This window comes from Capricornis sumatraensis, chromosome X (assembly GCF_032405125.1).
Source record: "Capricornis sumatraensis isolate serow.1 chromosome X, serow.2, whole genome shotgun sequence".
NCBI lineage: Eukaryota > Metazoa > Chordata > Mammalia > Artiodactyla > Bovidae > Capricornis > Capricornis sumatraensis.
Genome location: NC_091092.1, coordinates 59250433 through 59265625, shown reverse-complemented (window position 1 = coordinate 59265625; position 15193 = coordinate 59250433). Strand labels below are relative to the sequence as shown.

The 15193-nt window shown below is 38.4% G+C and overlaps 1 protein-coding gene across 1 annotated transcript in view; it reads left to right on the top strand.

Annotated features, from left to right (window-relative positions):
• Positions 1–431: 431 nt before the first annotated feature.
• GABRA3 (gamma-aminobutyric acid type A receptor subunit alpha3) overlaps positions 432–15193 on the top strand; it is a 142178-nt gene continuing 127416 nt past the window's right edge. Inside the window, exon 1 of the mRNA XM_068962291.1 lies at positions 432–571. Within this exon, the coding sequence (XP_068818392.1) occupies positions 432–571 (140 nt within the window). The remainder of the gene's footprint in view (positions 572–15193) is intronic.

Genomic DNA, 15193 nt, shown 5'->3' with positions numbered 1-15193 from the left:
CAAACAGGATTGGGGGGAAATAAAGTGAAGATGAGAGACTATTTTAGGATCTTGGATTATAAGAGGTAACTGAAGCTGAGAGAAGTTCTGTGACTCACCTAGTCAGAGGAAGACAGGGAAAAAGATGAAATTGTAATCTAAGACTTCTGATTACTGATTTAGAGTCTTTACACTACCTTCTATTCGATGGGCTCTGGTATAATCAAAAGAAGGGTATGCCAGAAGTGAATTTTGGTGGCATTGGTGAATTGGAGAAGGAGAACTGTGACAGTAAGCATTTAGTAACTATATGTTATGAAAATTAAATGATTCTGAGTTGAATAAAATCTTTTTTTTTTCATCTCTTCTTTCTCCTTCCTTTTGTCTTCTATTCCTTTCCTCTTCCTCTGAATATGGAACTCACAGGTCTCTCTAAGTTGGTGCCTAAGAAGATGATAATCACACAAATGAGTCAGTTCTACATGGCTGGCCTTGGGCTTCTCTTCCTGATTAATATTCTCCCTGGAACAACTGGCCAAGTGGAATCAAGACGACAAGAACCTGGGGACTTTGTGAAGCAGGATATTGGCGGGTAAGTACCCTTAACTCCTAGAACAAAAGAAGACTGTGATAAATTATTGACTTTGGTCAAAGTTTTTTTTTTTTTTTAATTGAAGTAAGGTTGAGTTACAATATTGTGTTAGTTTTAGGTATAGAGCAAAGTGATTCAGTTATATGAATATTCTTTTTTTTCAGATTATTTTGTATTCTAGATTGTTATAAGATATTGAATATTGTTCTCCATGATATACCAATAAATTCTTGTCACTGTGTATCTGTTAATCCCATAGTCTTTTATACCTCCCCCATCCCTTTCCCCTTTGGTAACCTTGAGTTTGTTTTCTGTCTGAGTGAGTTTGTTTCTCTTGTGTATCAGTTCAGTTCAGTTCAGTTCAGTCGTGTCCGACTCTTTGTGATCCCATGAATCACAGCATGCCAGGCCTCGCTGTCCATCACCAACTCCTGGAGTTCACCCAAACCCATGTCCATCGAGTCGGTGATGCCACCCAGCTATCTCATCCTCTGTCATCCCCTTCTCCTCCTGCCCCCAGTCCCTCCCAGCATCAGAGTCTTTTCCAATGAGTCAACTCTTCGCATGAGGTGGCCAAAGTATTGGAGTTTCAGCCTCAGCATCAGTCCTTCCAGTGAACACCCAGGACTGATCTCCTTTAGGATGGACTGGCTGGATCTCCTTGCAGTCCAAGGGACTCTCAAGAGTCTTCTCCAGCACCACAGTTCAAAAGCATCAATTCTTCAGTGCTCAGCTTTCTTCACAGTCCAACTCTCACATCCATATAGAGATTCACTTTATTTTTCAGATTCCACTTACAAGTGATACGTATTTGTCTTTCTCTGACTTATTTTTCTTAGTATGATATTCTCTAGATCCATTCACATTGCTGCAAGTTACAATATTTTATTCTTTTTATGGCTTAGCAATATTCCATTGTATATACATACCACCTTTTTAAAATTTAATTCTTTATTGGAGTATAATTGCTTTACAGTGTTGTGTTGGTTTCTGCATGCAACAACATGAATCAGCCATAAGTGTATGTATGTGAGAGTGTGTGTGTGTGTGTGTATATATATATATATATATATATATATATATATATATATATATATATTTCCTTACCCTTTTGAATCTCCCTCCCACTCTCCCAGCATCCCACCCCTCTAGATTATCATAGAGCACTGAACTGAGCTTGCTGTGCTATACAGCAGGTTTCCACTAGCTATCTATTTTACACATGGTAGTGTATTATATATGTCAATCCCAATCTCCCAATTCATCCCACCCTCCCCTTCACCCCTTATGTCCACAAGTCCATTCTCTATGTCTGTGTCTCTATTTCTGCTTTTCAAATAGGTTCATCTGTGCCATTTTTCCAGATTCCATATATATGCATTAATATACAATATTTGTTTTTCATTTTCTGACTTACTTCAGTTTGCATAACAGGCTCGAGGTTTATTCACCTCAGTTTAAGTGACATTCATTGCTTTTATGGCTGAGTAGTATTCAATTATCTTAGTGTACTCTAAGTCTTTCCATCTTCTATCAGCGTTTTCAACGATAATCTCTGGGGCTGAGGGCTATAGAACTAGACTAATATGTCCTTAGAAACTTGGCCCACAAGGCCCTTTTTACTCTTTGTTCCAGTGTGGAAGAAAAAAAAAAAGACTAATTCTATCTTATTAATTTCTCATGTATCTGATTTCATTGGGCATGATAGATGTTGTAAATAAGATGGAAGTTCTAAATAAATGAATCTTACCTCGTCAAATGTTAAAGGCTTTTTAATTTTAACTGAGAGTAAAGTTCTCTAAAACATATATTACATGTTATATAATAATAATAAAGAAGGATTTTGAACAGAATAGTCCTTCTTCATGGTGACTTTCTGATCGTCATAAAGAGCATTCGTTATGTTTATTCTATATCTGCTTTTTTCTTTTTGTGTCTCCATCCTCAGTGTTAGCTGTCACCTCTCCTGTTTATATTGGTTTGCTCATATCCTGTTGGTGCTTTGAAAGCCAGATAATCAAGCCTTTTGAAAACTATATTAAAGAGAAGGCCAAGATATCGCTTGGAAAAGTAGAGACAAGTGCTTATATTTAATACAGAGATATTGAAAACTTTTGGGGGGACTTTACTTTCTTCCATGTCCAATACAATTCATGCTTTGGAGGAGATAAAACTACTTAAAGTCTGGCTCTGAATATTAGTGTTGGCATTATATTTGTATTTGCTATAAATATAGAAACCAATACAACATTAAAATGTATATGCTGGTAGCTCTGATACTTAACAGCTGCTGCTTTTCGTTTGCTTGTTTTCATACCTTCTTAATGATGTTTCTGTGTGTTTAATAAAATCCATTTGCTGCATTATTTTATCCACCTTTAGTGAATTATTCAATTAAATAACATGGTGGGCTACCCAAGCAGCTTCAACAATCATCAGTGGTTTATTAACCAATACTTTGTTTAAATCATGTTCTAAATGCAATGGCTCTCTGTAGGCTTAAGCAAGGAAACAGGTTGCACACTTGGAGAATTTGATTTAGTAACTCATATGCAGAGCTGGAATCAAGATTGCTGGGAGAAATATCAATAACCTCAGATATGCAGATGACACCACCTTTATGGCAGAAAGTGAAGAACTAAAGAGCCTCTTGATGAAAGTGACAGAGGAGAGGGAAAAATTTGGCTTAAAGCTCAACATTCAGAAAACAAAGATCTTGGCATCCAGTCCCATCACCTCATGGCAAATAGATGGGGAAACAGTGGACACAGCAGCTGACTTTATTTTTCTGAGCTCCAAAATCATGGTGATTGCAGCCATGAAATTAAAAGATGCTTGCTCCTTGGAAGGAAAGTTATGACCAACCAAGACAGCATATTAAAAAGCAGAAATATTACTTTGCTAACAAAGGTCCGTCTAGTCAAGGCTGTGGTTTTTCCAGTAGTCATGTATGGATGTGAGAGTTGGACTATAAAGAAGGCTGAGTGCCAAAGAATTGATCCTTTTGAAATGTGGTGTTGGAGAAGACCCTTGAGATTCCCTTGGATTGCAAAGAGATCCAGCCAGTCCATCCTAAAGGAGATCAGTCCTGGGTATTCATTGGAAGGACTGATGTTGCAGCTGAAACTGCAATACTTTGGCCACGTGTTGTGAAGAGCTGACTCATTTGAAAAGACCCTGATGCTGGGAAAGATTGAGGGCAGGAGGAGAAGGGGACAACAGAGGATGAGATGGTTGGATGGCATCACTGACTCGATGGACATGGCTTTGGGTGGACTCTGGGAGTTGGTGATGGACAGGGAGGCCTGGCCTGCTGCTGTTCATGGGGTCGCAAAGAGTTGGACACGACTGAGCGACTGAACTGAACTGACTGAACTTGGGAGTAGTGCCTAAGAATCTGCATTTCTATCAAGTGCCTACCTGATTCTGATATAAGGAATGTTTGGACAATACTCTGGGGACACAGTCCTTGTTTTCAAAGAGCTTATGGTATATTTAGGAATGTGGGCTTCAGAAATTTTAGAATAGCAGACACAGAAAAACCCGTTGAGAGCATCTTTTCTGATCCCTTATTTTGTGCGTGACAATATTGGCTTCCAACAAAGGACATTTACTTTCTAAGACTTAACAGAAAATTAATCGTAGAGATAGGTCTAAAATGCCAGTTTCTGATTCCTAGTCCCATGTTTCTGCAAGGAACAATTTCAGCTTCCTGTAATATATTTCTTATACTCTTGTTTCCTGGCTCAATATTTTAACCATTAACAACTGAGAACTGTATGTGTGAACAGTGTTAGGTTGGACCATTAAGAAAATATCATCACTCTGGGTCAAAACTGTTCAATATAAGCAATTTAATGATGGGTCAAGCTAAGTAGCAAGTAAATGCCAAATGGATCTTCTATCCCAGTCTGTATATCAAGATTGCAGGGAGAAATATCAATAACCTCAGATATGCAGATGACACCACTCTAATGACAGAAAGCAAAGAGGAATTAAAGAGCCTATTGATGAAGATGAAAGAGGAGAGTGAAAAAGCTGACTTAAAACTCAACATTCAAAAAATGAAGATCATGGCATCCGGTCCCATCACATCATGGCAAATAGATGGGGAAACAATGGAAGCAGTGACAGACTTTGTTTTTTTGGGCTCCAAAATATGGATGGTGACTGCTGCCATGAAATTAAAAGGCCCTTGCTCCTTGGAAGAAAAGCAATGACAAACCCAGACAGTATACTAAAAAGCAGAGACATTACTCTGCTGACAAATGTCCAAATAGTCAAAGCTATGGTTTTTCCAGTAGTCATGTATGGATGTGAGAGCTGGACAATAAGAAAGGTTGAACACCAAAGAATTGATGCCTTTAACTGTGGAGCTGGAGAAGATTCTTGATAGTCCCTTGGACAACAAAGAGATCAAACCAGTCAATCCTTAAGGAAATCAACCCTGAATATTCATTTATTGGAAAGGCTGATGTGGAAGCTCCAATACTTTGGCCACCTTATGAGAAGAACTGACTCATTGGAAAAGACCCTGATGCTGGGAAAGACTGAAGGCAGGAGGGGAAGGGAATAACAGAGGATAAGATGGTTGGATGGCATCACTGACTCAGTGGACATGAGTTTGAGCAAGCTCTGGGAGATAGTGAAAGACAGGGAAGCCCGGTGTGCTGCAGTCCATAGGATCACAAAAAGTCAGACATGACTGAACAACAACTATCCTTGTCTGACTGTAATTTATTGAAACCTGAGATGTGTATCAGTCAGGATCCCAAAGAAAACAGATGGGGAATTTCAGTTAAGACTATTTGAGGAGAGTATGTTTGCAAAGGGACTAATTGTGAAGGTATGATCTGGGTATAGGTACACTCCAAGGAATAGAGCAAGAACCTAAGTCCAGCAGCAGATATGTCATATAAAACAAGTCTTTTTAAGAGTGCAGAGATCTTTAGTGGAGGAGCTTTCACAGAGAGAGTGCTAAGAGATTACATACCCACACTTTTCCCTTCTTCTTCCCTCTGATCTTCTGCCTACTTGAAGCCAGGGGCTGTGGCAGCCCTGCTGATATAGTTCATATAGGTTATCCTTATAAGAAAGCAAACAGGTTGAACATGAGTATATAATATATCTGGAAGAAGGAATGATAGACATTGGGCACAAGGCCTTACATTTACATGACACCAAATCACGACTTTTTCTGCATCAAGATTCCATAGTAGTGGCAGTAGTGAGCAGATATTGTGAATTTAAGAGGAAATGGTTGAATTAATTATCTCCTTGTCATATTCATAGCCTGACTTGGTGCCACTGTTCCAAAGGTTCTCCTAAGTATCTGCTTTCATCATGAAATATATTTTCTCAGTTTTCTTAATCTCAGAATAAACTGGCACCTGTGGCTACACATGTATTGGGTTGGCCAAAAAGTTTGTTTGGGTTTTTCCATATCATCTTACAAAAAAACCCAAATGAACTTTTTGGCCAACCCAATAAATACTAAGTTACTAAGAGAAACATTAAGGATTTGTTTTTTATTTTACTTTAACTCAGTGAATAATGTGAACAGGTAGGGCACATGTCGAGTGGGTATGTCTCAAGCTAATTTTTTTTTAATTTTATTTTTTTACTTTACAATACTGCATTGGTTTTGCCATACATTGACATGAATCCACCACAGGTATATATGAGTTGAAGTGCAAGTATGTAAAGTCTAGTCTCTTCTGTGTGTATATAATCTCTATTATGGCATCAATACATTAATACTCTTACCATTCAATCTCCAAATTTTAAAATTTAAGAACCAGATGTGGGACCTGAGAAGCCATAAGTCCTAAGCTCTTACCCAGACCAAGAATCCTTCTTGCATTATGCTTTATGATTGACCTACCAGTTTGAATACCTCCAGTAGTAAACTGCATTACTCCCATGGGCATATAGCTCTAGGGACGTGAAAGTGCTTCCTATATTGAACAGAAGTCCACCTTCCTCTAATGCCTATCTGTTTTAGGCTCCTGTGACACTTCCTTCCTATTTCACACTTCCTTCCTCTCAGAGCTACTCCATGCTTTCTTGTCTACAGGATAACTCTCATCACTTTCAACTTGTCTCCTCACATGATACAGTTTTCCAGTCATTGCTTAAAACTTGGTACTCTCCTTTGCTCTCTAGATTTTTTTGAAACTTAGTTCAATACTTTATTTTTAGTTTTCATATTCTATCATGTTACTTTAGAGCTTATACTTAAATAGCTCTTACTATGTGCCAAGCACTATTCTAAGTGCTTTACATATGTTAATTCATATCATCCTTATAACAGATCTGCTAACTAGGTGCTGCTATTATTCCTATTTCAGAGATAAAGTATGGAGATACCAAGAGGTCAAGTAACTTGCCAAAGCTCACACAGTTTAAAAGTGGCAGAGCCAGAACCAAAACCCAGTCTGGCTTCAGAATACATACTATTAATTGCTTCAGTGAATTGGTTTTCACGTATTCAGTCACCTTTAAGTAAAAATTAGGAACATGTCCATATATTTTGTGTACATGAACATTTACTTATGTATAGTAATCCCTCAACCTCTGAATATTTAATATCTCAGCCACATGACTGCCTGGCCAGTGCTACAGTGGGGCAAGTATAATTTTCTTATAGGACCTAGAGAAATAAGAAGTATCATTTTCCATTTTGAAGTAGAAATACAGAATTTGTAACACAGGGCAGAGCTGGACATTTGAAGCCAGGGTCAAGAATACTTGGTAAGTGATGATCTGACTTCCTGTTGTATCATGTCAGGAGGCAACAGTGTCTCAGTATTACTGATGGTAAAATGTGATCTCTTTGTTAAGATGATAACTGTCAGGACTGTTTACTGCAAGGATGCTAGCCACTGGGATTGATTGAGAGATTTGAGCTCATGACCAGCTCATTGCTGTGGTCATGGCCATGGGTATGGGATAGAGAGTAAATAATAATAGTGTAGAAGGGAATATTCCTAGTACTGTGTTTTCCCTTCATTTGTATCATAATTCTTTTCTCCACATAGGCAGTGTTATAAGTGGTTCTCAGGCTGGCCTATGAAAATCTGCTTAATGAGAAATGTTGCTGAAATAGTGCTTGTGCATTGGCAATTACAATCATTCAGACAAATTACGAGAAATAAGGACTTGTGTAGCCTTGCCTGAAAGACTAATTGCCTTTTATGGCATTGTTTCAAAGGAAGAATGGACCTGTATTTCTTTGCAAATTTAGAATACAACCCATTTTATGTTGAGGCATGTCTGCTTATGTTCATATATGAAATCATATCTCTAAGGTAAAGTACCTTGGTATTTAATCATTCAGAACATACAGTAGTCAGATCTTCTTGTGTGTTTCTGTGAAGCTGTGGCTTTTAGTTACTAGAAGAAAGGACTTGGTTTTTATTTTACTTTAATTAGGCAAAGAGTGTGAATAGGCAGAGCACATAGTGAATGTGTGTGCCTTAAAATAATACTTCTTTAGTTTCAGAACAAATCTATAGTTGCCATTTAAGAAAAAGACATCTGTCTGAGATGGATTGTGCATATTCTAGCCAAAAATACGTTTATTCTTTTTTCTTAAGTGGCTTCTGTGAAAACATTAGAATGTGTTACTGAGTTCCGAGTATATAGCTGGCATCCCTAGTGCTGAATTTTTAGCTTGACCCTTTCACTTATCAGAATGACTGGACCTGGACAATAAAAACATGAGGGGTATGGGGAAATGGTAAATAATCTGATATGGCTATGGTTTCTGGTCAGAAAAAGTACTAGAATTTGCAGCTGTAAAAGTATATGGGGAATGGAATGCAGATTCACAGAAAACCACATGATCTGAACAGGAATTTGGTATGGGGAGCGAGGTGGGAGGGGGGTTCAGAATTGGGAACACGTGTACACTCGTGGTAGATTCATGTTGATGTATGGCAAAATCAATACAATACTGTAAAGTAATTAGCCTCCAATTAAAATAAATAAATTTAAATTTAAAAAAACATGCTTTTTTTTTTAAAAATTGAGATATAATTGACATATATTAATAGCATTGTATTTAAGGTGTAAAATGTTATAGTTTGATACATTTATATATATTGCAATATGATATAGTAGAGTTAGCGAATGTCTCTATCATGTCACATAGTTTCTTAGTAACTTTGAAGTTTATAATATAGTGTTGTTGACTATAGTCACTGTGTTGTATCTCACACCCCCAGAACTTATCTACTACTTGTAAGTTTGTAGCCTTAAACGAAATCTCCCCAATTCCTTACCACCCCCAATCTCTGGTAACTACCATTCTAGTGTCTACTTGCACAAGTTCAGTTTTATTTTTAGTTCCACATAGAAATGATTTCACACAGTGCAAAAGGTGGCTTAAAACTCAGCATTCAGAAAACTAAGATCATGACGTCCGGTCCCATCACTTCATGGTAAATAGATGGGGAAACAGTGGAGACAGTGACATTTTATTTTGGGGGGCTCCAAAATCACTGCAGATGGTGACTGCAGCCATGAAATTAAAAGACGCTTGCTCCTTGGAAAAAAAGTTATGACCAACCTAGATAGCATATTCAAAAGCAGAGACATTACATTGCCAACAAAGGTCCATCTAATCAAAGCTATGGTTTTTCCAGTAGTCATGTGTGGATTTGAGAGTTGGACTATAAAGCAAGCTGAACACTGAAGAACTCATGCTTTGTGGTGTTGGAGAAGACTTTTGAGAGTCCCTTGGACAGCAAGGAGATCCAACCAGTCAATCCTAAAGGAAATCAGTCTTGAATATTCATTGGAAGGACTGATGCTGAAGCTGAAACTCTAATACTTTGGCCACCTGATGTGAAGAACTGACTCACTGGAAAAGACCTTGATGCTGGGAAAGACTGAAAGCAGAAGAAGAAGGGGATGACAGAGTATGAGATGGTTGGATGGCATCACTGACTCAATGGACATGAGTTTGAGCAAGTTCTGGGAGATGGTGAAGGACCGGGAAGTGTGGTGTGCTGCAATCCATGGGGTCGCAAAGAGTTGGACATGGCTGAGGGACTGAACTGAACTGAACTTACCTGGGACAGTTATTCCTCCTTGTCCACTGAGTTGAACAATAATAGCTATAGCAATTTACATTCTCACCAACAGTGCATGAGAGTTCCCGTTTCTTCACATCCTTGCCAACATTTGTTATCTCTTGTCTTTTTGATAAAACGTCATTCTAAAAGGCGAGTTGATATTTCATTGTGGTTTTGATCTGCTTTTATCTGATGATTAGTGATGATGAACAACAACAATACTTGTTGGCCATTTGTTTGTGTCTTCTTTGGGAAAATGCCTACTGAGTTTCTTTGACCATTTTTTAATTGGATTATATTTCCTTTTTCTATTGAGTTATATGAGTTCCTTATATATTATAGAATCCAATATATATATATATATATAATATTTCTTTATATACTATGAATATATCTTGTTAATATTACTTTTTGCATAGTAAGAATTTTCTTTATTTTTAAAATCTGTTCTCCCCCAGGAGATATACAGTATTAGAAAAAGATGCCAACCTTTTAATGAAATAAATTTCTCCTGTCTTTGGGTTGTTTTATGAACTGCATCAGCGACTCCACATCTGTGACTCTTTTGCTTCCCCCAGACATAAGCACATTAAGGAGCTTCCTCAATGTGGTTGAACTGATGCTATTTATTTATCCTGAACTTAATCGCTCAGTGAACTTAACTTTTCCCATAGCATAAAAGTGCATGTCTTTCAAAGGTGTCCGGAGAAGGCAATGGCAACCTACTCCAGTACTCTTGCCTGGAAAATCCCATGGACGGAGGAGCCTGGTAGGCTGCAGTCCATGGGGTCGTGAAGAGACGGACATGACTGAGTGACTTCACTTTCACTTTTCACTTTCATGCACTGGAGAAGGAAATGGCAACCCACTCCAGTGTTCTTGCCTGGAGAATCCCAGGGACGGAGGAGCCTGGTGGGCTGCCGTCCATGGGGTCGCACAGAGTCAGACACAACTGAAGTGACTTAGCAGCAGCAGCATTACATTTTCAGGAGTTTGGGGAAAAAGGAATGATCATCCTCAATGTATGTTGAGTTTTACCATTTACAAAGTAATTTTATATTTATTATCCTCTTTACTTATTTCTTCCAAAGTCATTATAAGTTGGGGACCTATCCCTATTTTACATGCAAGGAAATAGTTCACATGATCAGTTAGTGGGAGTCAGAACTAAAACTCTGTTCATCTGACCCTAGTTCTTTGGATTTACCACTTTTCCATTTTTAGGACTCGATAAATGACTAAACTTGCCTAACCTATAGATGGTGTCTTAGTAACATCATTTTCATTTTTAATGATGCATTATTAATATATTTTGTCCAGCCAGTAATGCTAGATATAAGGCAAAGCAAGCATGGTTATTACATCAGTCTCATCAACTTAATAAGCATATGGCTTTAAACAATCTCTTTCTTTTGTTGGTGTCTCAGGCCATCCATCTGTGAAGTGAAGGGAAATACTTACATGATCTCTAAAGTCCTCCATAATCCTGACATACCATAATGCTTTGTTGTTCCTCCAAACTATTTTGAATGGACACAAACTATAGAATCTTCAGCTTGTTGCAGTTCAGTTATTTAAAAAGAGAGTTCTAACTTGGGTTCTAAATTAAACCAGCTTCCAGCTGCCTATGCAATAATTTAGAGAACACTGGGAGAAAATTTTATTAGTAATCAAGTCAAGTAATCAAAATCATAGAGCAATCTATTGAAAATTGTTTTGGAATGACATCAAGCATTGATTTTTGACTTAAAAGTTTAAAAGTTATTAGTGACTAATGCTGCTAACATATCAAAATAGAGTCAGCAGGGGGTAGACATGCATTGTCAAGGAACTTATTATTTCAGTAAAAGAGGTAGCACAGTATATGGGCCTTATATTCAAGAATTCTGGACCGAAATTAAAAGTTATGTTCAGGGGTTTTACAATTCCCATATATAGATCCACCTGGAGTAGGTAATCTCTGAAGTCCTTTATAGCTTGTCTATGACTCTCTGATGTTTCTGCTTTTAACCCTCTTCCAGTAATCCAAAAAATGGCTTTTCATTCAATTCATAGACCTGTTTCCCAGAAATCAAATTAGGCTAAACAGGGTCAAGATTCCCCGCAGTGAGAGTTAAGGGAAAATACAAAAGAGGTTTTCACAAAATCAATTAAGCTCCTACAGCCTCTCTCCCCACAGCCCATGCAGGATGGATTCAGAATGTTGAAGATTAAACCAAATGTGAGCTGAGACCTGACAGGGTGTCTGTATTTATCTCCTCAACATATTGATGTCAGTTTGTTAGCTCTGCACTATAGTTTCTTTTTTTTTCCCCTTCCAAAAAAAGGTGTCTGTATCATTTCTGGTATTCTTTTCACTAAAACAGCCAATCATCTCTAGTCTCACTGGTTTCCAGTGCCTCTTGGTCAAAGCTTTCCTTATGGCTTTGGCGGATGAGGGTGCCTATGTTTTGTCATTATTTACATTTGAATAATGTATTTGAGTCCATGGGGTCGCAAAGAGTTGGACACGACTGAGTGACTTCACTTCAATGTATTTGAGTGCATAAACTACTATCTTAAAGAAGACAAAACAAATTTTGAATACTTTTAGATATTAAATATTAAATCTGGAAATTTTAATATATTATTTAATAATAATACAACATATCTGTGAAGTTATTTTAATTTTCAAAATGAGAAAGCTGTTGTACAAGAGGTGTTATGTGACTTGCTTATGGTCACTCAACTAATAAATTCAAATTCATGTCTCCAGTCTAGTTAAACCTAATTTCCCTTTTCATTCCATGTGTATCTACTTTTATCATTTGATTCTCTCAGCAAACCTGTAAGCAAGGGAGAGATTACTTGCCTTATTTTACCTTTTTTTTCTGCTCTGTTTTTTTCTATAGGCACATAGTTGATGCTTGTTAAAGATACATTGAATGATTATGTAAATTGAATTAGGTTTATGAATTAAGGAAATTGGTGTTCAAAATGGCTTTTGACAGTTTACCAGCTAGCAAGTGGCAGTGTAGAGTGAGAACTATTCAGTTTAGATGTTCCTACTATTCCGTGGGCTTCCCTAGTGGCTCAGATGGTAAAGAATATGCCTGCAGTGCAGGAGAACCAGGTTTGATCCCTGGGTTGGGAAGATCCCCTGGAGTAGGAAATGGCAACCCACTGCAGTATTCTTGCCTGGAGAATTCCATGGACAGAGGAGCCTGGGAGGCTACAGTCCATGGGGTCGCAAACAAGTCGGACACAACTGAGCAAGTAACACATGCATACATAATATTCTGTAGATTTTTCTCTCTAAGGAAGACATATTGACTGCCTCTCAAGATTCCTCTCAACTGCTACGCTATGTCTTTTATTGCTCTGATTAACTAGATGCTAGGAATAGTTATTATATATCTATTAATGGCAACCTTCTGGATCCAAAGTAAGAATGGGTAAAACCGAGATCTGCAGTGATACAGGCTTTAATGGACTACTCCAAATCACAAACACAGCTGGGACTTGGACGTAGGATTCCTGACATCTAGTTTATTACTTGATTCTATACCATGCTTCTTGACCCTGGGCAACAGCCATTTCCTTCACTATATCTCTCTTTCCATTAACTACAGTTCCTTTCTTTATTTCTAGTCTTGCTAAACCACACCAAGCTTCTCTTCATAAAAGCATGAAAGCATTATTCACAGCTCTAGCCAGATTTTTTTTTAATTTTTAAATTGATTTATTTTAATTGGAGGCTAATTTGTTGTTCAGTATCTCAGTCTTGTCTGACTGCTTGTGACCCCATTGACTATAGCACTCCAGGTTTCCCTGGCCTTTACCATCTCCCAGAGCTTGCTGAAACTCATATCCATTGAGTTGATGATGCCATCAGGCTGATCAGTTGATTCATAAAAGGCTTCCCAAGTGGTACAGTGGTATAGAGTCCACCTGCCAGTGCAGGAGACATGGGTTCCATCCCTTGGTCAGGAAGATCCCCTGGAGAGGGGAATGGCAACCCATTCCAGTATTCTTGCCTGGAGAATTCCATGGACAGAGGAGCCTGGTGGGTTACAGGCCACAGGGTCACAAAGAGTCAGACATGACTGAACATAGCACACCAGCACAAAGAGCCTACTGCTTGGAAAGGCTTGCAAAAGGCATCCACACTGGATAAGCAGGAGATAGCTGAGGGTCTCCAGAAAATCAGAAAATTTGGATTATAGTTCTGTCCGACCCTCAGTAGCAATATGACTGTGGGAAAATTTGGTATCTTCTCTGAGCTTATTTCCCATGTATAAAATAAGAGAATTTAGGGAATCTCTTAAGTGTTCTGGTGGCTTTAACATTTAATGGAAGGCTTTTACTTTGTTGCTCTATCTTCACAGGGTGAGATATAGGTAAATTACATGAAATTCAAGGGTTTTTCTGGCTTTGTTGTTCTGTGAACCTATTCTAGATTAGAAAGAGGGGTAATTTAAAAATTTCCTTTTTTGTTTTGGGGCCCTCTTGTTCATGAAACAAAATTTGATAAATCAACTTTATGCCAGGTATTATTCCTACAGACATCCTGTCTAAGATTTCTACTGGTTTTTCTCTACTGCTGGGTTCAGTTCAGTTGCTCAGTCATGTCTGGCTCTTTGCAACCCCATGAACCACAGCACGCCAGGCCTCCCTGTCCATCACCAACTCCTGGAGTTCACCCAAACCCATGTCCATCAAGTTGGTGATGCCATCCAGCCATCTCATCCTCTGTTGTCCCCTTCTCCTCCTGCCCCCAGTCCCTCCCAGCATCAGGGTCTTTTCTAATGAGTCAACTCTTCATATGAGGTGGCCAAAATATTGGAGTTTCAGCTTTAGCATCAGTCCTTCCAATGAACACCCAGGACTGATCTCCTTCAGAATGGACTGATTGGATCTCCTTGCAGTCCAAGGGACTCTCAAGAGTCTTCTACAACACCACAGTTCAAAAGCATCCATTCTTCAGCACTCAGCTTTCTTCACAGTCCAACTCTCACATTCATGCATGACCACTGGAAAAACCATAGCCTTGACTAGATGGACCTTAGTCGGCAAAGTAATGTCTCTGATTTTGAATATACTATCTAGGTTGGTCATAACTTTCCTTCCAAGGAGTAACCGTCTTTTAATTTCATGGCTCCAATCACCATCTGCAGTGATTTTGGAACCCCCAAAAATAAAGTCTCTCACTGTTTCCATTGTCTCCCCATCTATTTCCCATGAAGTGATGGGACTGGATGCCATGATCTTAGTTTTCTGAATGTTGAGCTTTAAGCCAACTTTTTCACTCTCCTCTTTCACTTTCATCAAGAGGCTTTTTAGTTCCTCTTCACTTTTTGCCATCTGCGTATCTGAGGTTATTGATATTTCTCCTGGCAATCTTGATTCCAGCTTGTGCTTCTTTCAGCCCAGCGTTTCTCATGATGTACTCTGCATTTAAGTTAAATAAGCAGGGTGACAATATCCAGTCTTGACGTCCTCCTTTTCCTGTTTGGAACCAGTCTATTGTTCCATGTCCAGTTCTAACTGTTGCTTCTTGACC